The sequence below is a fragment of the Mastomys coucha genome, unplaced genomic scaffold (genome assembly GCF_008632895.1).
Source record: "Mastomys coucha isolate ucsf_1 unplaced genomic scaffold, UCSF_Mcou_1 pScaffold18, whole genome shotgun sequence".
Lineage (NCBI taxonomy): Eukaryota > Metazoa > Chordata > Mammalia > Rodentia > Muridae > Mastomys > Mastomys coucha.
In genome coordinates, this window is record NW_022196900.1 from 107,528,994 (window position 1) to 107,551,699 (window position 22,706).

Sequence of the window (22,706 nt, forward strand, 5' to 3'; positions counted from 1 at the left end):
CACTCACCAGTCCCCATGCAGCTCACCCTAGGCTCACTCACCAGTCCCCATCGCAGCTCACCCTAGGCGCACTCACCAGTCCCCATCGCAGCTCACCCTAGGCTCACTCACCAGTCCCCATCCAGCTCACCCTAGGCTCACTCACCAGTCCCCATCCAGCTCACCCTAGGCGCACTCACCAGTCCCCATGCAGCTCACCACCCTAGGCGCACTCACCAGTCCCCATCCAGCTCACCCTAGGCTCACTCACCAGTCCCCATCCAGCTCACCCTAGGCTCACTCACCAGTCCCCATCACAGCTCACCCTAGGCTCACTCACCAGTCCCCATCACAGCTCACCCTAGGCTCACTCACCAGTCCCCATCGCAGCTCACAGGCTTTCTTCCAGGTACACAGTCCCATGTAAACCTGGAGATCCATCCATCCACATCATATATATCATCCATATCCCCAGCCCACCCCACCCCCATAGCTTCTCTCTGCATTTCCAAGAGACAGCCTTAGCAGCTTGAAATAAACTTTTCCTTTTGTCACCTATGGAGCAGCTATTGTGATTTCTTTACTTGCACCCATTCCATTCCCTTGGAAGCCAGACTCACCCGAAACTCTATATAGCAAGTTTCAGGCCAGCCAGTGATATACAGCAAGGCACTGTCTTTAAAAAAAAAAAAAAAAAGTTAAGACATAGTGAAGAACACCTAACTCAGAGGAACACCTTATTTCCTAAGTAAATGACCTTAACCAAAAGTGATAAGACAAAGGATTTAGGTCGCCTGCCAGTTTGGTTCCTTGGCCACACATCAACACTTGCCTGGCAAGTAGATTTTCTGAATGCTTATTTCTTCAACAGTTTTTTTCAATATATAAATAATTTGTGGTACTGTCTAAAGTGTGTCTGCCCCAAATCTCATAACACTTTAGTTGGCATTTCTCCAAATTAATATCTAGGAAGTGTATCAATGTTTTATGAAGGGTTGTATTGTTTTTTAATGTAAAAACATTTAATGCTTTTAACTAATTGGAAATCTTTATCTTATTAGCATACATTTATCTACATTATCATTAATAGCTTCACATGTTTCTCTTTCTTTTTTTTTTTTTCTCTGTGTAGCCCTGGCTGTCCTGGAACTCCCTCTGTAGACCAGGCTGGCCTCGAACTCAGAAATCAGCCTGCCTCTGCCTCCCAAGTGCAGGGATTAAAGGCGTGCGTCACCACCGCCCGGGTCATCTGAAAATATTTAAGGATACATTTACGTATGTTGGAGCAGGTTCTCTGGAAGGACCGCCAGGGCTCTTAAACAACTGAGACATCTCTCTAGCTCAACCTTGAATTTCTGACCCTCTAAACCTCCACCTCCAGAGTTCTGGGATTACAGGCGAGAGCTTTACACGGTGCTGGGGGTTGAACCCACGACTTTCATGTCTATCGGGCAAGCACTCTATCGACTGATCTATATCCCCAGCTCCGGCTATTGCCTGTCTGGAAAAAAAAAATTTTTTTTAAGGATTTTTCTTTAAAATCGTGCATTTAAAGTAGGTCGTGGTGATCATCTTATTTCTCAGAATGAGTTTACAAGTAAGTAAGGTAATTTGGGGGCAGTGAGAGGAATAAAAAGCTTGCAAATGCATATTAAACTTTACAAACGAGAAAACAAGAGTCCCTCAGTGAACCGATTTGCAAGAAGTGTCTTCTGCAGTTATTCGAGAGCGTCGTACGCTTAGCCCCTTCTCAGCATCCCGAGCGCGATCCCTGACCTCTGCCCCAGCCAGCTCCTTCAACAGGTCCTCAGGGTACCAAACCAAGGCTCCACACGGTCACAACGTGCGTGGAGGGGACTCGTAGTAGCGACGTACCGGAAGCGTTCGTGGAAGTGACCGAAGCCAACTCACGACTGATTGGCTCTCCGGAATAGGCCTTCGCCTCCTTTCGCTTGCCACTGGTTGCGTGTTTTGTCTATTTGAACAATCCCCGCCCCCGAGAAGCCGGTCCCGAGTCTCCAATTCTTCATGATTATTGGTGGATGTTCCTTGCCATCTTCGTTCTCGGCCCGCTGATTGGTTGTAGGGTTTACGAGCCCGCCCTCCCCACCTCCCGGGCCTAGAAGACCGCGGGGAAGGCGGGTGTTGAGGCTGGGGGCCTGAAGCGGCCGTACCGGCTCAGGCGGCGGCAGTTGAGGCGGTGGCCGGAACCGCGCGGTGAGTCTGGGGCCTGGAGTCGAGCGCTCGCGGCTGGCGGGACGCCCAGACTTACGGCCAGTGTGGGCCGTGCTGGGGGAGGCCCGGGAAACCGCTTGTCTGGACCGTGCAGCGCCCCAGCACCAGCCCCGCGCCCTCGGGGAGACCCCCCGAGGCTGGCGGATCTGCTCCGGGCCTGCCGGGGCGCATTTAAGTCTCAGGACCTGGAACTCCAGACCCACCTACCGACCGTGGAGCCTGTCCCTGGGAGCTCCAGTTTCGGGATCAGCCCCCTACACTTCACTATGAAGACCTGCCAGGGACCCAGACCTCCGCTCCCACGCAGGGTCAGCCTCAGGGTCACGCCCTCACTTCACGTTTCAACCTTTCAACTCGAATTCCCCTCAGGCATCATCACAACCTTTGGGATTTGTGACTCAAATAGTTACTTTGAATCCAGCCTGGGGCAGCTGGCTTGTGGGTAAAAACCTTCAAGTGACTGTCTAATTACTGACGTGATGAGAATAGAAAGTCCCAGTCGGTCCGGTTCCCACTGCCTCCTGTGCGTACACACTCAGTAGGGGTTTCTTCCTCCCCAAAAAGGTCCAGTTCCTTTTTAGAGTATTTTATTCTCTCAGCAGTGTAGCGTTTGAAAACCTTTCAAGACGACTTAACTTCTTGTGTTTTGTGTTTACTCCCAATCCCAGCATGACCTTGAATTTCTTGCCTCTACCTCAGTGCTGGGCTTGTTAGTTCTGTGCATGTTAGGCTGTGTCTCACAGATTCTTTCAAAACCAGAGTGCTTCGGAATTGTTTTTGTTTTTAAGTGTACTCTGACAGGATAGGTGTATATTGCTGTCATGGCTTAGTGGACCGGCCCCTTTTTTATGGCCACTTTATTGTGGTCCTCTGCATGGTAAACTGATTGAGGGAACAGACAGCACATAGTTGAAAAATGAGTGATAGTGTTTAGCTCACAATTTAAGTGTGTTGCCACTTCCTCTGGGGTGTGTGTATCTGTTTGTTTGTGTTCTAGAACTGCCCTCCCAACCCAGTTGAGTGCCTGTTCCCATATGAAATGGTGCAGTCCTTGTATATATCTTTTTGTATGCTTTAAATCATGCCCACTTTGCTTTTAATATAGTCAAACACTATAAGAAGGTTATTATACTGTATCATATAGGAAATAATGACAAGAAAAAGAAACCAGTTAATGTTAAATACGAACTAAGGGCCCCTTCACTTTATTTATTGACGGGGGATGCCGTGCATGCAATGATGTACACGTTGAAGTCAGGACAAATTATAAGAGTTAGTTCTCTTCTTTACCTTGTTGGTCCCAGGGATCAAACTCAGTCATCAGACTTAGCAGCAAGCTCCTTTTCTCACTGAGGCATCCCTCCCACCCCCCAGTATATTCTGTCCATCCTTGGTAGACTCTCCTGGTTCAGGTCCCATGGATGAGACGAGTAGCTGTGCTAGTACTGTGTACAGCTGTGTACAGCTGCACTACTCCGTACAACAGCCTGTAGCCACACATAGCTGCCGAGGTCTGACCTATCCACATTGGGATAGTTGAATGCTAGATTTTGGAAGCTCAGTCTCAAGATGAGTTTTTTAATTACTGGATCGAATACACTATGTGAGTTTTACCTGTTTCTCTTTTGACTGCTAGAAAATTTAAAATTACGTGGGGGGGCTGGCAATATCTCAGCACTTAAGAGCACTTGTTGTTCATCCGGTGGATCCCAGTTGGTTCCCAGTGCCCTTGTCAGGCCACTCACAGTTGCCTGCGACTCCTGCTCCAGGGAATCTGATGTCCTCATCTGGCCCTTGCAGGAGTCTGCACATATGTGGCATACACTCAGACAGGCATAAGTAAAATAAAATAACATAAAATGACTTGCATGACTTGTATTATATTTCTGTTGGGCAAGGCTGCTGCAAATGACAATCTGAAGAAAGGAGGAATCTTAGTTTTAGTTCTCTCTCTCCCGCCCTACTTCTGGTACCTGACTTGAGGCCCCATCTACAGTACTTATAACAGTGAAGAAGAGCTGTGTGTTGCACTTCCAGAAACACTTTTAGACGTGTGAATCCTCACCTTAACCCATGAGTTGGGTACTCATTTCTTCTATTGAGGTGCCATGGAAACTAAGGACTCTTAAGTGTCTCCCTTAAGGAGTCTGACTTTCCCTCAGGATTCAAGCCCAGGTAGTTTCTGGAGTCCCGTACCTGGCATGAGTGAGTGGGAATCTGTGTTAAGAAGTAAGGTCACAGAGAAATTTATTAACATAGTTTATAGAATATTGAAGGATAGGGCTGAGGGTGGCACTCAGTTTTGGTAGAATGCTTGCAGCGTGCACAGAGCCCAGCTTGGACCCCCAGCATCCTTAAATTCCCAGCTTGGTGGTGGGAGCAGGTGGCTCCAGGCCGTCAGCTCTGGAGTGAGTTCAAGACCATGCTATGAATATAAGACTGGCTGAAATACAAAAAACAAAAAGATGTTTTTAAAGGGGCCAGCAAGATGGCTAAGTAGTCAAAGGTGCTTGCTGCCAGGGTTGACAGACTGAGTTTTATCTCTGGGATCCACATGGAGGGAAGAGACAACTCCTGCAAGTTGTCCTCTCGCCTCACATGTGCTGTGGTGTGTGTGTGTGTGTGTGTGTGTGTGTGTGTGTGTGTGTGTGTGTAAATAACTGTAAGTTTAAAAAATGTTAATTAAAAAAAAAGAATGTGTAAAAGTAACTTTTATTCACCTGTGTTGATTGTGAGGCTTACTGCCTCCATTTGCTAAGTTAGGTCTAGTACTGGAAGCTTCTACTCTCCATACAGTCTGATCTAGGCCTAGAATGTCTTCAGCCTCTGAGACTTGCTGCTGAATAAGCTCACCCTTTCTAGCTCGCTCTGATCTCTAGTTGTCTGATTCAACTCAGCTGTTTTGGCCGAAGCTCTTCTCTCAGCTGACTGATTCAGTCTGGCTTCTCTCAGCTTCTCCTGAATTGCTCTGCCTGGCCTCAAACTAACTCTAGCAATCTTTTCTAATCTTCTGGCTCCTTCTTGTTCTTTTTGCTCCTTCTGTCTTTTCCTGTGTCTAGCTTGTTTTCTCTTCAGTCTGTCTCTGTGAAACTCGCAGTAAAAGTGCCTCCTCCTCCCTCTCTGTGCTGCTCTACTCTCCCTCTCAGCTGTACTGTCTGCATGAGCTCTGCTGGACTCCTGCACTGCACTGTCTTCCTCCTGGACTCTCCCTCAAGTAGCTTCCTCTTCCTCTCTCTTCTCACGAGAGTTGGCCGTATCTTACTCCATCAGGTCTTTCTCTGGTTTGTTAACTTTATCTGCCCCTCGGTTAGACATCTGTTCCAAACATGGGTGCTTCCTTCCACACACTAACTTAACCTTTATTGTTTAGGGTTAAAAGTGTATACTAAGGGCATGTCTGTATTCCAGCCAGAGGGATTAAAGGTGTATACTAAGGGCCGAACTACACCATAACTAGAAACAGGTTCAAAGATCCTCTAACAATACTGAAAGATGCTCTTCCCTAAAGAACCTCAGGGCAAGATGCTTGGGACGGGTCCTGCGGCGGCCACCGCCGGTGCCGCCACATCTAGCAACGTGAGCGTTCTGCAGCAGTTTGCCAGTGGACTGAAGAGCCGGAATGAGGAGACCAGGGCCAAAGCAGCCAAGGAGCTCCAGCACTATGTCACCATGGAGCTTCGAGAGGTTGGTCTGTGGTCTTTGGGGCCAGTCCTGCTGTGCCGTGCCCACTGTAGTGCAGTGTTTGAGAGGACACTAGTTTCCATGTCTGAAGAGTGTATGGGTTCCTTTGCAGCAACTGCACATTTCTGTAATATTGCTTGCGTTTATGGTCTCAGGTCAGCTATTTATTTTGTATGATTTTTTTTCCTATCACGAGCCCATTCTGACAGTAGTTGGGGTGGCTCTGGAGAGCTGATAGTCTGAAACTTTCCAAACAGACCACAGTTGAGGTCAGAGACACTGACCTACTCACCCGTGTCCCACTGGTATTAGGACAAAGTTAAGAAAAGGTGTTCTCTGCTGTAGAGAATCAGTAAGCAGTTGTTAAATAAACAGGAGTCATGTGATCAGTTGCTCTTCGCTTTAAAGCTATGGAGATGGGCTGTAGCCTTGTCTTTGGTGGGAACTGTGCCTGCCACCTCTCCATCCACATCTCAGGTTGCCAGCTCGCTACTGCCTTACCAGTGGTGTGGATGCACGAATCTGTTCTGTGCACTTCTTCCCTTGCAGATGAGTCAGGAGGAGTCTACTCGCTTCTATGACCAGCTGAACCATCACATTTTTGAACTGGTTTCCAGCTCAGATGCCAATGAGAGGAAGGGTGGCATCCTGGCCATCGGTAAGGACAGCCTGTGGTAGCAGCACCTCTTAGGGACACTGGACAAGTCAGCCTGGCGCTCACTGTACTCTGTGCTTGCTAAAGGAGTAGTGGTGTCTTCTCCATCTCTAGTTTAAAAGAGTTTTAAGGCACTCATAGAAAGGATGCACATAGACAAGTGCTAATTCTAGCAGAAGTCCTGAGACACGGGCAAAACGTGCTGTTAGATATGACAACTGAGTCTCAGAACTGGTGACTTTTGTGGCCAGTTTGCCAAGGGTGAAACCAAAAGCCAGCTTGTCATTCTGCACTAGGTGGCCTTGGCAGGTCTGACTACAATAGAGCGGGATTTGGCACAGTGGGGCTCATAGATGCACAAGTAGAAATGCGTGCTGTTTGCCCAAGGGCTGACCACAAGTACTGTGAATTGTCACTCAGTCTTAAGAATGAGATACGCAGATGTGTTAAATTGAGATTATTTCTATTTATGTACATAGTTTTAGAACAACAATCCAAGCCGGGTGGTGGTGGTGCACGCCCTTAATCCCAGCACTTGGGAGGCAGAAGTAGGCGGATTTCTGAGTTCTAGGCCAGTGTGGTCTACAGAGTGAGTTCCAGGACAGCCAGGGCTACACAGAGAAACTCTGTCTCGAAAAAGCAAAAATAAATAAATAAATAAATAAATAAATAAATAAATAAATAAATAGAACAACAATCCAATCTACTGGTTCAAGTGAAAAACTGCCGTCTTCCATATAGAAATGAACTGAGAGCGGAGTAAGGTCTCACCAGTGTTCAGCTCCAGGCCATACGCATTCTAGAGCACGTCACATGGTCACCTTTGCTTTCTCTTCCAGCCAGCCTCATAGGAGTGGAAGGTGGGAATTCCACCAGAATTGGCAGATTTGCCAACTACCTTCGGAACCTCCTCCCCTCGAGTGATCCAGTAGTCATGGAAATGGCATCCAAGGCCATTGGCCGCCTTGCTATGGCAGGGGACACTTTCACTGCTGAGTATGTGGAGTTTGAAGTGAAGCGAGCCTTGGAGTGGCTGGGTGCTGACCGAAATGAGGGCCGGAGACATGCAGCTGTGAGTACCCACAGGCCTGAGCCAGCCGGGCAGTGGGGCTGTTGTGTGTGTTGCTTCCTTCTGCCGCTTGTCCTGGGATTCCAGGCCGTGAGCTGGAGAGAAGCAGGGCGCCTCAGGGTGGCGGCCTCCCCAGCTGCTCCCTGGTTGGTTTCAAGGAAGGGGCACAGCAGCAAGCCTGGGTAACGGCTCTGTCAGTCCCAGCCTTGCAGCTTGTGTCCTCTCTGAGGTGAAAGTACTGACAAAGTTGAACATCATCTTTTCGTCCAGTAGCTGTTTATACTGTATGGATGGCAGGCGTGGTTCTCGGCTTGTTGGCTTGGTGTTAAAGCATCTAACACCTGCCTGTCCTGAGTACTGAGATGGCGTCAGCATTCTGCGCTTGTCCACTGCCAGGCGCCGAGCACTGGATGCTTGGTCACTCGTCCTTGGCTCTCCTGGGCCAGGCTTTGCTTTCCCTGAGGGGAGATGCTCTAGGATGACGGGCACGTCCTGGTAGGAGTAAGAGTTCTGTTTGTCCTCTCCAGGTCCTTGTTCTCCGTGAGCTGGCCATCAGTGTCCCAACCTTCTTCTTCCAGCAAGTTCAGCCCTTCTTTGACAACATTTTTGTGGCTGTGTGGGACCCCAAGCAGGCCATCCGGGAAGGAGCTGTGGCAGCCCTTCGTGCCTGTCTGATTCTCACCACTCAGCGGGAGCCGAAGGAGATGCAGAAGCCTCAGTGGTACAGGGTGAGGAGATGGCTCCACGGTAGCTGCTAGCAAAGCACTTTGGCTTGGAGAGTCACAGCTGACTACAGAGCAGGCCTTCCATTTGTTTGGACCTGGCATGGCTTTCTTCGGTTCGCTGTGAATCCGTAGTTACTGTGTTGTGTTTTCTTAGTACAGATACAGTAGTAGCCATACCACCGTTTTATACTTCTCTAAGAATAAAAATGTGTCAGTTAGACTGCAATTAAAGGCCTCTGGCTATGGTGGGACACCTCTTTAATCCCAGCATTTGGGAGGCTGTAGCAAGAAGATAAGAAGATAAGAATTTGAGATTCTTCTGTCTCTGTCTCCTTAGTGCTGAGATTATAGGTACACACCACCATGTCCAGTTCTATGCCACGCTGGGTTTTGAACCCAGAGCTTTGTGCATGTCAGGTAAACACAGCCAACTGAACTACATGCCCAGCCTCTTGACCATGTCTTTTAAAGGTTGATAATTGGCCATGTGTGTGGCTGATACATTAAATCCCAGTACTTGGGAATTAGACAGGCAGGTCTCTGAGGTAAAGACCATCTGGGTATACATAGTGAGACCCTGTGTCTAAAACAAAAGCAAATTAATGTTTGATAATTGCAGTTTTGGCTAGCAGTGCCCATATCATCATCACTTCAAAATATTACAACCAAGGTTAAGTTCTGTAATCAAGCATACAAACAAACAAAGGAAAGAATTCAAAATCAATCTGGATTACCTGATGAAACATTGTTTCAAAACACAACCAGAATGATAGCTAGTATTCATTACCTTCTTATCAGCAGTTGTCCAAAGACAGGAGACTGGGTATTTCTGACTCAATAAACCTGGTTGCTACTAATTTACAAAGGGCTAGTTCCTCTGTTCCAGTGTCCTGAGTCCTGTGCTGATGACTGCTGCCAAGGAAATGTATGTCACAGAAGGAGTCCTAAATACGGGAACCAGAGACCTGGCCTCCCTTCTTGCTGTGTGACATTGGACAAGTTACTTAATTTCTTTGGGTTTTATGTGGCTGTCAAATAGAGATGATAGTGGCATTTGCCTCAAAAGCATGTTGTAAGCATTGGAGCTACGTTAAAAGCACTTGTGAGTCAGTATGAATGTTGGCACAAGGCACCAACAGGCACTGGGTGCCACCAAACCTCTGGGTAGAGGGAGTGAGCCTGTGTTTTCTACCTTGAACACTAGGTAACAAAGGCATTCTCTATACTTAGCACACATTTGAAGAAGCAGAGAAAGGTTTTGATGAGACCCTGGCCAAAGAGAAGGGTATGAATCGAGATGATCGAATCCACGGGGCCTTGCTGATCCTCAACGAGCTAGTCCGAATCAGCAGCATGGAGGGAGAGGTGAGAACTGCATCTGGGGAGCCCAGGCTCCTATGCCTGTCTGTCAGCAGGCAAGGAAGGCCCTTGTCCTCTCCAGCAACAGATAGGACCATTTCCGGTAGCAGCAAATCCTGTGAAAACTATGAAGCAGGCAGTAAGACAGTGGGTCTGGGGTTGGGAGGGTAAGTGGGGACTCCGTATGCTTTCCCTAAAGCAGTGCCATCTGAGTGAGAGCACAGGATGTGAGGCGCCTTGCAGATGGCTGGGAACTGTATTCTAGGGGGAGGCTTCGAGGTGGGAGAGAGTTGGTATATTGTAAGCAAAGGAGAAGGGGGAGATGGTATCTGAGAAGTGAGGCCCAGTTATATGCTTACTGTTTGTGGTCAGCAGTTTTTTCTGATTGCAGCACCGATGTCAGTGGTGTGCACATGGGAATCATGGGGGTTGTGGATTTCTGACACCTTTGGCTGGCTGTGGGAACAAATGTGTGGAGAGGTGGGAATAAAGTCAGGGTTTAGGTGTTGTTTAGTCAGCTTAAAGGTGGAAAGATTTGTAGCCTATGAGAGAACACAGGAAGGGCTGCATCCACACTGGCCTGAATGCACAAAAGAGAAGCAGCATTGGATGTCTCTTTGTCTTTGTGTGAGACCATTGTGAGGTCCTTAATGTGGGCCATCAGAGCAGGCTTGTGTCACCCAGGAGCAAGCAGGCCACAGCATCCTTGCCTTCTGTTGTTGGCTATGAGCAGCCCGTGTGGCCATGGCACACAGGGTTGGTGATGGAGCTCTGAGCAGCACCAGGGCCTTTTGATCAGTTAGACTTCTGTAGCTGAGGTGACATTCTGGTGGCTGCCACAGGAAGCTGGAATAGTCTGGCTGGCTTCAGTTAGAGATAGTGAACACAGATACTGAGGAGACAGGATTCAGGAGATGTTGGAGGAAAACTCCGTCTGTGAGACTTCCCGTGAGGCTCTGTTGTGTGGAAGTTCAGCCCTGTGGTCCCCGACTTACTAGGCAGTGGTTGGTTGGTAATCACTGCCTGTGTCAGGGTAGCACATGGAGGGAGTGACTCACAAGCCTCCTGCTCCGCCCTTTCACAGCGCTCTTCCCCATTTCCCTGGACTTGAGATGTTTCTGTATGCATGTGCAGTGCCCAGCATGGCCCGATACCTGGTGGGCTTGGTGTAAATGGTAGCACTCTGAAATTTTGCTAACTGAGTTCTATTGTAGTCCAGATAGTTCTGGGCCTTTGTTTCCTTTTAGTGAAACAAAAGAATGTCACCTAGCACATAAAGATGTTGGCACTAAGTGACATGGTTCTCACAGAGGTGCTTTGTGAATATAAGGAAGCTCCTAAAACACAAAGATGCTAACGTCATCCTGGGCTCTCTCACTCAGCAGGCACAGAATCTAGTTGTGTGCGAACAACAGAGAACAAAGAGCAGCGGACTGGATGGCTCACACTCTAGCAGGAGAGACGACAGAACCCATGCAGATAGAAATACACTGGGATAAGCTGTAAGGTGTCATGTGAGACCAGCAACACTGGAGTGGGGAGAGCCCAGATGGATGTGTGAACACGCTGTGAGGGAGATGGAAAGCCACACCAGTGTCTAGGGAAGAAAGCCCTCCAGGCATCTGCTGGAGCAGTGCGCGCTGCCCCGGCTGGCTTGTGCTGCTCCACAAGAGCAACAAGAATCCCTGTGCCTGAGCAGATGAGCAGGAACAGTTATGGGAACATCTGGTCCCAGGATGGATGATCTCTTACAGCGTTAGGAAGCCATGGAGTCCACTCTGTGCAGTGGTAGGCTAGTTGTAGATTTTGAAAAGAATAACTTTTTTTGTTTGTTTGTTTTTCGAGACAGGGTTTCTCTGTGTAGCCCTGGCTGTCCTTGTCCTGGAGCAGACCAGGCTGGCCTCGAACTCAGAAATCCGCCTGCCTCTGCCTCCCAAGTGCTGGGATTAAAGGCGTGTGCCACCACCGCCCAGCGAAGAATAACTTTTAAAAAGCCTTCAGATTTTGACATATCTACCTGTGTGTGGAGGTGTGCACATTGATGCATAGGAGTGAGGGAGCTATAGGCTGATGTTGGGTGTCTTTTTCACGCTGCACCTTTTACAAGGCATCTCAGTGAACCTAGAGCTCAACAGTTCAGCAGGACTAGCTGTCCAGTGTGATCTGGAACCCCTGTCTTGACATACTCAGCTTGCCCTGTGGGTACTGGGCGTCTGGGCTCAGGCCCTCCTGCCTGAGCAGTAAGCACTTTACTGACTGAGCCATCTATTTCCTTAGCCCCTGGGCATGGCTTGAGCCTCTGGTGAGAAGGAACTATAGAGGGTCAAGGGCTAAAGCTACAAATTCTTTTAAGAGGGAACTACAGAGCCACCACATGGCTCACCCAGCAGGTAAAAAGACTGTTGTCAGACTGTGCTGGCAACCTGAGTTCAGTCCCCCAGCACCTGGATGGTAGATGGAGGGAACCAACTTCCACAGCTATCCTCTCACCCCACGTACCTATGCAGGGTAATAGAAGGTATTTCCTAGGCCATGTTACACATTCTGACTAATTGCATTGTTAGGGAGATAATGAAGGGGGTAGGGCATTGAAGTTTACAGAATGGTTGTTGATAATCCCTGGGCAAGTTTAACTAAAATCCTCTTTTCAGTACAGTAGGGGCAGACCACATTTGAATTGCAGTTGAATCACTCCCAGGAACTAGATTATTTTGTTTTGGGTAAAGTTAGCAAGAATGGGATCCTTGGGGCATACCTCTGCTAGCCCAGAAAATTAGCATAGTCGGTGCACGCCCGTAGGATTTGCTGAAGGACACAGTGGCAGGAGGATCATGAGTTCGAGGTCAGCCTGGGCTACACATTTTTTTAAAAGCCGGGTGGTGGTGGCGGCGGCGCACGCCTTTAATCCCAGCACTTGGGAGGCAGAGACAGGTGGATTTCTGAGTTCCAGGCCAGCCTGGTCTACAGAGTGAGTTCCAAGACAGCCAGGGCTACACAGAGAAACCTTGTCTAGAAAAAACAAACAAACAAAAAAAGGCCTGATGCCATATTTGATCCATATTTGATACATTCAGATCCTGCACTTCCTTGTGTTGTGCCTGTCTGTCATTTCTTCTTCGTGAATGTCTTGCCGACCTGACCAGAACACTGTTTCTCTTGCTGGTTGAGAGACCTGCGACAGTCCAGATGCAGAATGGCTCCTCCACTGTCAGGCAGCTGCTCCTTGGGGTTGGGCAGGTGGCTACTCTGCACACTCACTGTGCCCAGGGGAAAAGCCTCTGAGAAGCTAAAGTGACTGTTTCTTCCCTCCCTTGCTCGTGTTTAGCGGCTGAGAGAGGAGATGGAGGAGATCACCCAGCAGCAGCTGGTACATGACAAGTATTGCAAAGACCTGATGGGCTTTGGAACAAAGCCTCGGCACATCACCCCCTTCACCAGTTTCCAGGCTGTGCAGCCCCAGCAGTCGAATGCCTTGGTGGGACTGCTGGGGTACAGCTCCCACCAAGGCCTAATGGGATTTGGGACGTCCCCCAGCCCTACCAAGTCCACTCTTGTGGAAAGCCGCTGTTGCAGAGACTTGATGGAAGAGAAATTTGATCAGGTAAGTGGCAAAAGGGCCGTCCTTCTTTCCCAAGCCCACACCTCCCTCTCCTTTGCCAACCCTGTATCCTTGCTCTCTCAGGTGTGCCAGTGGGTGCTAAAGTGCAGGAGCAGCAAGAACTCACTGATCCAAATGACAATCCTTAATCTGCTGCCCCGCTTGGCTGCATTCCGACCTTCTGCCTTCACAGGTGAGGCTATTCTCTGAAGACCTTCCCGCTCAAGGATTCTCAGATGGGGACAGAAACGGTGGTCCCAGAGACTCAGGTCTTCCTCTCCTTGAAGCAATGCTGATATAGGGCTAGTCTCTGGTCCCTTTACCTCCTGTCCAGTTCCTCCATTTTCTATTAAGAGACCTAGTAGCAGTGAAAATGTGTAGGTAAGAGTCAGGCATGGTGGCACACACATGTAATTCCAGCCTCTGGGGGCAGACGAATTATGAGTTCAGTACCGTCCTTGGTCACGTGAAAGGTTTGAGGCCACCTGGACCAAAACAGACAGTCTTAGAAAAAAACAAAAATAATGTGTAGTGGAGGTCCGTTCTAGGCCAGGTCATCATGTATATGTGGACACCAACATAATTTCTTGTGCCGTGTATTATGGTTCAGATCCACATGACAAGCCTTGGGAGGTTGAAGGGGACCATCTAAAGCTTACGGCCAGCCCAGGCCTCAAGTGTGACATCAACTGAAGGCACTTGAGATCCATACCATCAGCAGCACTGTCTAGGGTAGAGCAGGTTAGTGACCTGCTTTCCCCCATTGGTGACTGATCACCAAGCATCCTCACACCTGTAAGGATAAGGAGTGTGGGTGGGTTAGAGGCAGGTTCCCCAGGTGATGGACAGCAACTTCCCCTATGGTGGCTGTCGGGTCTGGGAGCGCAGTTCCAGGCCTTCCCATCAGGCTGTACTGACTGTTGTGGCTAGAGACATTTTTTTCCTTCCCATCACAGCCCTTAGCTGTAGGAAGCTTTGGTGACAGACATGGAAGGAATCCTGAGTCAGCCCGTTAGTGTGGGACAGGTTGTTTTTTCTTTTCTTTACTTTTTTTCTTTTTTAATTTTTATTGATTTAAGTTTTATTGCATTGTGATGAAAAAAGATACATGATTTCAATTTATCTGAACTTGTTAACATTTAAAAACATTCTTGTTTCCCTTTTGTACCCCAGCTCCTCCCAGAGACCCCCCTTCAATACCTGCAATACCTTTTTTGTCATATTCTTTAAAATTTATAAAATATTATAACAATAAGAATGAGTATTATAAAAGTTGTTTGATATAAAAACAATCAATTTAACAGTCTTACATAGATGCTTGTCTACAGCAATACTGAAAATACATATGTTTTTCTCAATATAAATTTTAAATAACTCCAAACATTAACTGTATATTTTAAAATAATACATCATTACTAGTATTTTTTAAATGAACATAAATATATGAAGTTTTTTTTGTTTGTTTGTTTTGTATTTAGTAGAGCTTAAAATCTTGGCTCTTACTGTTGTACAAGCCCAAAATAAGAACAATTTTTAGACATTGGATTTTATTGTAATAAGGCTGTATGTGCTTCAATGACCCTCACATCACCAAAGGATTTTACCTCCGTCATAGCTAAGCTGAGAGTTGACAGTTCTGCTGCACCAAGGAATGAATTGTAGGAATGATTTTTGGGTACAGACTTCCTGCTATGGTCAAAGCTATTTGACTTGAGTGATTGTCTTCATTTTCAACCCACAGAAAACAGGTTACATTCATTTAAGAAATGGTCTAGGTATTAAGATAGTCTATCCATAAAGTCATTCGCCAACTGTTTCAATGAACAATGGTTCTGCTTGGAGGGTGGCACAGACATTAGGTGAGGATAAGAATTTGGTTCATTAGCTGTGATAATTTGGAAAAGCATTCATCTCAGAGAATGAGTAACTTATAAAGTCCTCTTCTTCAAACTTGATACAAACGTCAAGCAAAGCATTCAGTCTCACTCTGTGTTGTTCTCTTACAAGCCCCCTCCCAAGTGAATTGTCTACGTTTCTTTTGGCTGTATAAATACTTTTGAAATATGTAAGCTGTTCTGAAAACCATAGTATAGTGTAAAGACATGAAATAAACAATACTACTAATATAGAGAGGCTGAGATAGGAGAAGCAAGATTTCAAGACCATTATGTGGTACACAGCAAGACACTGTCACGTACAAGTACAAGCAAGCAGAAAGTGAATATGGATTGTACAATATTGGACCTATTTCTCCAATTACCAAATTAGAGAGACCATTGGATGGCAGTCAACAAATTAATTCCTCATATTTTTGGACTTCAATCGATTAAGATATGTTGGTAATATTAATTTTCATGTTAAGATATTAAGAAAAAGTAATTGTCACTTCCTGTTGTTTTTGTTGTAAGAGGTGGAATTAGGTTTGTGTGGGTTTGTTGAAAGATTACTCTTGCTTCTTCTAGGGTGTAGTTTTGCTCCTTATGTTGGTATTTTCCATCTATTATCCTTTGTAGGGCTGGCTTTGTGGAAAGATATTGTGTAAATTTCATTTTGTCGTGGAGTATCTTGTTTTCTCCATCTATGGCAATTGAGAGTTTTGCTGGGTATAGTAGCCTGGGCTGGCATTTGTGTTCTCTTAGGGTCTGTATGACATCTCCACAGGATCTTCTAGCTTTCATAGTCTCTGGTCAGAAGTCTGACCAGACTTACATAGGCCTGCCTTTATATGATACTTGACCTTTTTCCCTTACTACTTTTAAAATTCTTACTTTGTTTAGTGCATTTGGTGTTTTGATTACTATGTGACGGGAGGAATTTCTTTTCTGGCCCAGTCTATTTGGAGTTCTGTAGGCTTCTTGTATGTTCATGGGCATCTCTTTCTTTAGGTTAGGGAAGTTTTCTTCTATAATTTTGTTAAAGATATTTACTGGCCCATTACATTGGGAGTCTTCACTCTCTTCTATACCTATTATTCTTAGGTTTGGTCTTTTCTTGGGTCCTGGATTTCCTGGATGTTTTGGGTTAGGAGCTTCTTGCTTTTTGCGTTTTCTTTGACTGTGTGTCAATGTTTTCTATGGTGTCTTCTGCCCCTGAGATTCTCTCTTCTATCTCTTGTATTCTGTTGGTGATGCTTGCATCTATGACTCCTGATTTCTTTTCTAGTTTTCTATCTCCAGGGTTGTCTCTCTCTCTGATTTCTTTATTGTTTCTATTTCCATTTTTGGATTCTGGATGATTTTGTTCATTTCTTTCACCTGTTTGATTGTGTTTTCCTGTGGTTCTTTAAAGGATTTTTGTGTTTCCTCTTTAAGAGCTTCTAGCTGTTTACCTGTGTTCTCCTGTATTTCTTTGAGGGAATTATTTATGACTTCCTTAAAGTCCTGTACCACCATCATGAGAAGTGATTTTTAGATCTGAATCTTGCTTTTCTGGTGTGGTGGTGTGTCCAGGACTTGCTATGGTGGGAGAATTGGGTTCTGATGATGCCAAGTAACCTTGTTTTCTGTTGCTTATTTTCTTACGCCTGTCTCCTCCTCCCACCCCTCATCTAGTTAACTCTACTGCTCCCTGCCCTGGCTAAATCTGACTGGAGCCTGTCCTTCCTGTGATCCTGGTGTGTCAGGACTCCTCAGAGTGTAGCTGTCTCTGGGATCCTGTGATTCTGGGATCCTGTGATCCTGGGCTTGTTAGAATGCCTGGGAGTGGAGCTTCCTCTGGTTGTTGTGGGACTAGCTGCAGAGTTTGCGCCCAAGGTCTGCTCAGGGCACCGGCCCAGAAAGACCGAAAGGAACCAGAGCCACTATGCTGGCGGAGTTCCTGCGTGCCTGGGTCCCGCTGGTCCCTGTTACTCCTGGTGTTGGGGCAGATGTTGGTTCCTCCTCACCTCTGATCCTGGGCGTGTCAGAGCACCTGGGGGTAGAGCTTCCTCTGGGTGTTGTGGGACTGGCTTCAGAGTTTGCGCCCAAGGTCTGCCCCTCTTTTTTTTTTTTCTTTTAAGATTATATTAAAGGCAGCTTTATTGGGAAGCTGTTCTCAGGCAAGTGAGTTCACTGGCTCCAAGTACCAAGGCCAGGGAAGTCGCCATGAGGAAGGGTCAGGGTAAGGGAGGGGGAGAGAGAGAGAAAGTATGCTGAGAGAAGAGAAGGAGAAAGAGGGTGAAAGTGGGACAGGTTATTGACCTTTGCGGGTCTCCACTCCCTGACTGACTAGTGAAGAATACAATAATAATTCCTGCCTCCCAAAATGAATAGCATGTGAGTGCTTAAGCACTTCCATAGTGCCAGGCACAGAGTAGAAACAATTATTAGATTGTTATTGCCTCCTGGAGCTACTTCAGGTCCATTTGGAAATGAGGAGGTATGTATGATGCTAATACTCTAGTTGCCTATTTTAGTTATTGTCCCTCCCTGGCTTCCTACTTGGTGAGAGTGAGACCTTGTCTCAGAAGTCTCTTTGTACTTAACTATGCGTGCTGCCTATGTTAAGTAAGCTTTTGGAACCAAGTTAGAGCTAGTGGTATACGGAGAAGGCCAGCCTGACCTTCAGTGTGTGCCGTTTCCAAGGCCGAGTGAGTGAGTCTGTGGGGAGGTCTGGATGGTGTGGATGGTGAGGTGTGAAGCAGGCTGGCTAACACGTGCAGTGTGCTGGGTGAGGAGCACATAGGCACATAGACTTTCTGAGCCAAAGAAAAGGTGGAGTGAAGACCACCCTTGAGTTCTGAAACTCCCTCCGGTCTGTCTGGCACCAGCAGCTCCCCTCTTGCCCAGCAACCAAACACGCCTCTGGGCAGCAGCGTTTTACATGGTCTTGGGTTGAAAGTCTCTGGTTCAAAAGAAGCTTAACAAGTAGGTCAAATTTGATCAAAATCTGGCATGCTGTAGAAACATTCTGGGTGCTCAGGGGGCTGCCTAGCAGCAGAGTACAAAGACAGAGGCGCTCTGCATATTCTTCTGATGTGGGCTTGTTGCTTTGTTAAACATCACCTTAAAGTACATCAGTGAAACTCAGTCCGAGAGTCACCATAATTGTGTACCTCTGTGCTAAAGCACGTGCTTCTAAAACTCACAGTGTGCAAGTCGTCACCTGAACTTCCCAAAGGCGGAGGGTCTGGGAATAGCAAAAATAACCTAAAAATGAAGCCTAAAAGAGCAAGCTGGGTACAACATAACTGCACCAGAGCATTACCCTCAGGGACTGTGAGATGGTAAAGACATGCCACCATGCCTAAGGGGCAGCATCAGTGGCAGAGACAACAATCAGGAAAGTCCTTTGTTAGGATGAAAAAGAAAACAACAACAAAAAACCTGTTCCAGCTCACAGTGCCCAGGAGCACCTGCTCTTGCATGGTGCTGATGTAAACATGGAGATGCAGGTGCACTGTCCAGGTTGAAGATGAAGTCTTACTCTAATATATCAACAGTAACAATCTCCAGGTAATAGCAGAGAGGTTTCTAGGCTTTGGCTGAATGGAATGGCCCATTAGTTGTAGTAAATAATGTTCAGTACTACTTTCAATATCACTATACTGTAAGATAATTTGATTAATGTCTTTTTTTTCTTTTTTGGTTTTTCGAGACGGGGTTTCTCTGTGTAGCCCTAGCTGTCCTGGAACTCATTCTGTCCTGGAACTCACTCTGTAGACCTGGCTGGCCTCAAACTCAGAAATCCGCCTGCCTCTGCCTCCCAAGTGCTGGGATTAAAGGTGTATGGCACCACTGCCTGGCTCGATGTCTTTGTTTTTTAAACAAGATTTACGTTTTATTTATTTTGGGTTTTGGAATTTAAAAAAAATTATTTTATATGTCTAGGTGTTTTGCCTGCATGTATATCTGTGCACCACATAAGTGTTCAGTACCTGTGGAGACCAGAAGAGGGCGTTAGATCCCTTGAAACTGGAGTTTTACAGACAGTTGTGAGCCATGGTATGGGTGCTGGGAATTTAACTTCGGTCCTCATCTCTTTGGTGCCTTAGCGCATTTGTGTGTGTGTGTGTGTGTGTGTGTGTGTGTGTGTGTGTGTGTGTGTGTGTGTGTGCGCGCGCGAGCGTATAGACCAGGCTGGCCTTGAACTCACAGAGATAGATCCACTACCCTCTGCCTTTCAAGTGCTGGCCCCTTAACAGTTTTTGAAGAACATGTACTCTCTCTGGAGAGTAATACTAATGGAGGGTTCAGCGAACTAGCTTAGCAGAAAATGTGCTTGCCACTAACCCTGGTGACCTGAATTTTACCCCTGGACCCACAAGGTGCAAGGAAAGAACTCATTCCACGGCCTGGCGGTGGTGGTGTACACCTTTAATCCCAGCGCTTGGGAGGCAGAGGCAGGCGGATTTCTGAGTTCGAGGCCAGCCTGGTCTACAGAGTGAGTTCCAGGACAGCCAGGGCTACACAGAGAAACTCTGTCTCAAAAAACAAACAAACAAAAAAACCTCATTCCACAAGTTATCTGCCAGCTTTCACAAGCATGTTGGCAAGAACCTCAACATAACTACCCCCACACAAATATAATTACTAAAGAATTAGACTAAGAGAGACAGCTGTATGAGACTTTTTGAAAAGACATAACCTAAGAAGTGATTACTAAGATTAAAATGTCTTATTAAATTCATCCTTTAAAGCCCAGTGTGGTGGCACACACCTTTAATCCCAGCATTTAGGAGGCAGAGACAGGTGGATCTTAGTAAGTTTGAGGCCAGCCTGGTATACAAAGTGAGTTCCAATACAGCCAGGACTACTTTATAGAGAAACCCTGTCTTGAAAAAAAATTTATCCTTTAAATTCTTAGCATCCTTCTATTAGCCTGCCTTAAATGTGAGTGCTAGTGACCTTGGCTGTGTGTTCTTTCTCATCTGTACAGATACCCAGTACCTCCAGGATACCATGAACCATGTCCTGAGCTGTGTCAAGAAGGAGAAGGAACGAACCGCAGCGTTCCAGGCCCTCGGGCTGCTTTCTGTAGCCGTGAGGTCTGAGTTCAAGGTCTACCTGCCCCGTGTACTTGACATCATCCGAGCAGCCCTGCCTCCGAAGGACTTTGCCCACAAGTGAGCATCTCTGTTAGGATTTCACTGTGCGACTGTTGTGGTGGAGAGTAAGCACAGCTTAAGCCCATTCCACACACTGTTACCTCTGAGGCACAACAGGTGGAGGACAGTCTCTCTTCACCTGAGTTCAGGCTCTTTGGGTGCCATGACTAGCTATTTATAAAGGTAGAATACCTTGAGAACATGTTGGAGAGCAGTCCGTTCTCCTGGCTGGCTCTGTTCTCTGGCGTGCTAGTCTTCTGTTGACAGAATGCTTGTGGAGGAATTCCTGACTGGATAGTCATCTTTTTCCTTAGTTCTAACATGTAACTAGTCAGTCATTCTGCCACTGAGGAGAATACAGCAAAGCCTCTGGCATCTTGCCAGATGGAGAGGCCTGGCTGATCCTGGGGAGTCGGTGTCAATGGCATTGAGCTTTTATGTTCCCAAATATGCTGTTAGCAAGGCTTGCTCTGGTGGATTCCCAGCACTCTCACTACAGGGAGCCATTTCTTCCCATGGGATACCTAAACATTACCCTCTGGTTCCTGGTGAGCGTACCACCCAGCTTGCTTCCCAACTAAGTAGCTTGGTCAGCTCCCCACATTTAGTTTAGTGCCTCTTCTGAGCTCAGAGCCCCTCCATGAGATCCAGTACTGCCCTCGGTGGGAGTGCTCGGTGTCTGATGGGCTGGACCCAGTAGACTTTTGCAATAATCTCTACACTCGCTTGTGGATGGCCCTGCCTAAATAACTTGCCTTCCTAGCCTCAAAGTAGCTATGAGGTGGGACAGTATGAGTGTCTTTATATCTAACGAAGCCATTCTGTTTCATTGCAGGAGGCAGAAAACCGTGCAGGTGGATGCCACAGTATTCACATGCATCAGCATGCTGGCACGAGCAATGGGGCCAGGCATCCAGCAGGACATCAAGGAGCTGCTGGAGCCCATGCTGGCAGTGGGCCTGAGGTGTGTGCCAGAGGCCTGTGGCCACCCAGCTTCAGTAACGGGTCTGGCTGCTGTGTGTTTTTTGTTTTTTGTTTTTAAGATTTACTTATTTTATGTATATGAGTACACTGTAAGTGTCTTCAGACACACCAGAACAGATCAGATTGCATTACAGATGGTTATGAACTACCATGTGATTGCCAGGAATTGAACTCGGGATCTTTGGAAGAGCAGTCAGTGCTCTTAAACACTGAGCCATCTCTCCAGTCCCCCTGTGTGATCTTAACTAAGGCAGTTCTCGGTGCCTCAGCTCTGTCATCTGAAAAAGAACAGTGTGTGCTGTGTAGGGTAGTTGTAGGGATTAAGTGAAAGCCATTAGCACAAGGCTGGGCATAGAGGGAGTACTTGGTAAGCATGCATCTTATTCCTGGGAAGTCTGCTTGGCCTCCCAGATCTTCATTCCCTCCCTGTGAAATAAGGAGGATGCCCTCCTTCTGCTTCTGGTCATTGGCTGAACTGCATTGTAGAAGGTCTCTCTGATGAAAACCAGAAATGTGTAGATTATTCTGAAATGGAGACGAACAAGGCCAAGGTTGTTTAGCACTTGAGAAACTTAAGCAGTGACAAGGCTCAGGCCTCCTGTCCATGGCAGACAGTGCGATGCCCTAGCTGCTAGTGACAGACTGCCACGCCCTGGCCGAGTAGTTACAGTTTCCTTCTCCACAGCCCTGCGCTCACTGCTGTGCTCTATGACCTGAGCCGGCAGATTCCTCAGCTGAAGAAAGATATTCAGGATGGGCTTCTGAAGATGCTGTCCCTGGTCCTTATGCACAAACCCCTCCGGCACCCAGGCATGCCTAAAGGCCTGGCCCACCAGCTGGCCTCCCCTGGTCTCACAACCCTCCCTGAGGCCAGCGATGTGGCCAGCATCACTCTTGCGCTTCGAACCCTTGGCAGCTTTGAATTTGAAGGTAAAAAGTTACTGTGGCTCTTGCCGAGATGGTGAGGGCTATAGTGGACCTGAGAAAGGGGTGCGGGCAGCTAGATTCTGGATCTGGAGTCTGCATAGTGGCCCCTCCTCTTTTCCTGCCTTTGTTCTTTGTCTCGTGTCTTTGGGGCACATGGTGTTAAAAAGCATGTATTGCACTGGGCGGTGGTGGCGCACGCCTTTAATACGCCTTTAGTCCCAGCGCTTGGGAGGCAGAGGCAGGCGGATTTCTGAGTTCGAGGACAGCCAGGGCTACACAGAGAAACCCTGTCTCAAAACAAAACAAAACAAAAAAAAAGCATGTCTTGCTTCAGAAAAACAGCACATCAGAGGCAGAAGCTCAGGGGGCGCTCGGCCCCTCCTGGCTGTCCCACTGACCTGCAGCCAGGAGGGGGATTTACTGCTTTAGAATGTTTTTATGTTTGGTTTTTGTTTTTTTTTTTTTTTTTT

General features: G+C 47.2%; 1 protein-coding gene across 3 annotated transcripts in view; it reads left to right on the forward strand.

Moving 5' to 3' along the window:
• Window positions 1-2,065: 2,065 nt before the first annotated feature.
• The window catches only part of Mtor (mechanistic target of rapamycin kinase), a 118,927-nt gene continuing 98,286 nt past the window's right edge, over window positions 2,066-22,706 (forward strand). For 2 of the 3 annotated variants that reach the window (XM_031379457.1, XM_031379459.1), the window contains exons 1-11: window positions 2,066-2,196; window positions 5,723-5,898; window positions 6,445-6,553; window positions 7,390-7,622; window positions 8,147-8,347; window positions 9,575-9,709; window positions 13,029-13,304; window positions 13,386-13,494; window positions 20,157-20,343; window positions 21,161-21,289; window positions 21,995-22,239. In XM_031379457.1, the coding sequence (XP_031235317.1) occupies window positions 5,737-5,898; window positions 6,445-6,553; window positions 7,390-7,622; window positions 8,147-8,347; window positions 9,575-9,709; window positions 13,029-13,304; window positions 13,386-13,494; window positions 20,157-20,343; window positions 21,161-21,289; window positions 21,995-22,239 (1,786 nt within the window). In that variant the 5' untranslated portion in view covers window positions 2,066-2,196; window positions 5,723-5,736. Of the gene's footprint in view, window positions 2,197-2,218; window positions 2,523-5,722; window positions 5,899-6,444; window positions 6,554-7,389; window positions 7,623-8,146; window positions 8,348-9,574; window positions 9,710-13,028; window positions 13,305-13,385; window positions 13,495-20,156; window positions 20,344-21,160; window positions 21,290-21,994; window positions 22,240-22,706 lie in introns of those variants that run through there. The other variant, XM_031379458.1, reaches the window with a different exon arrangement.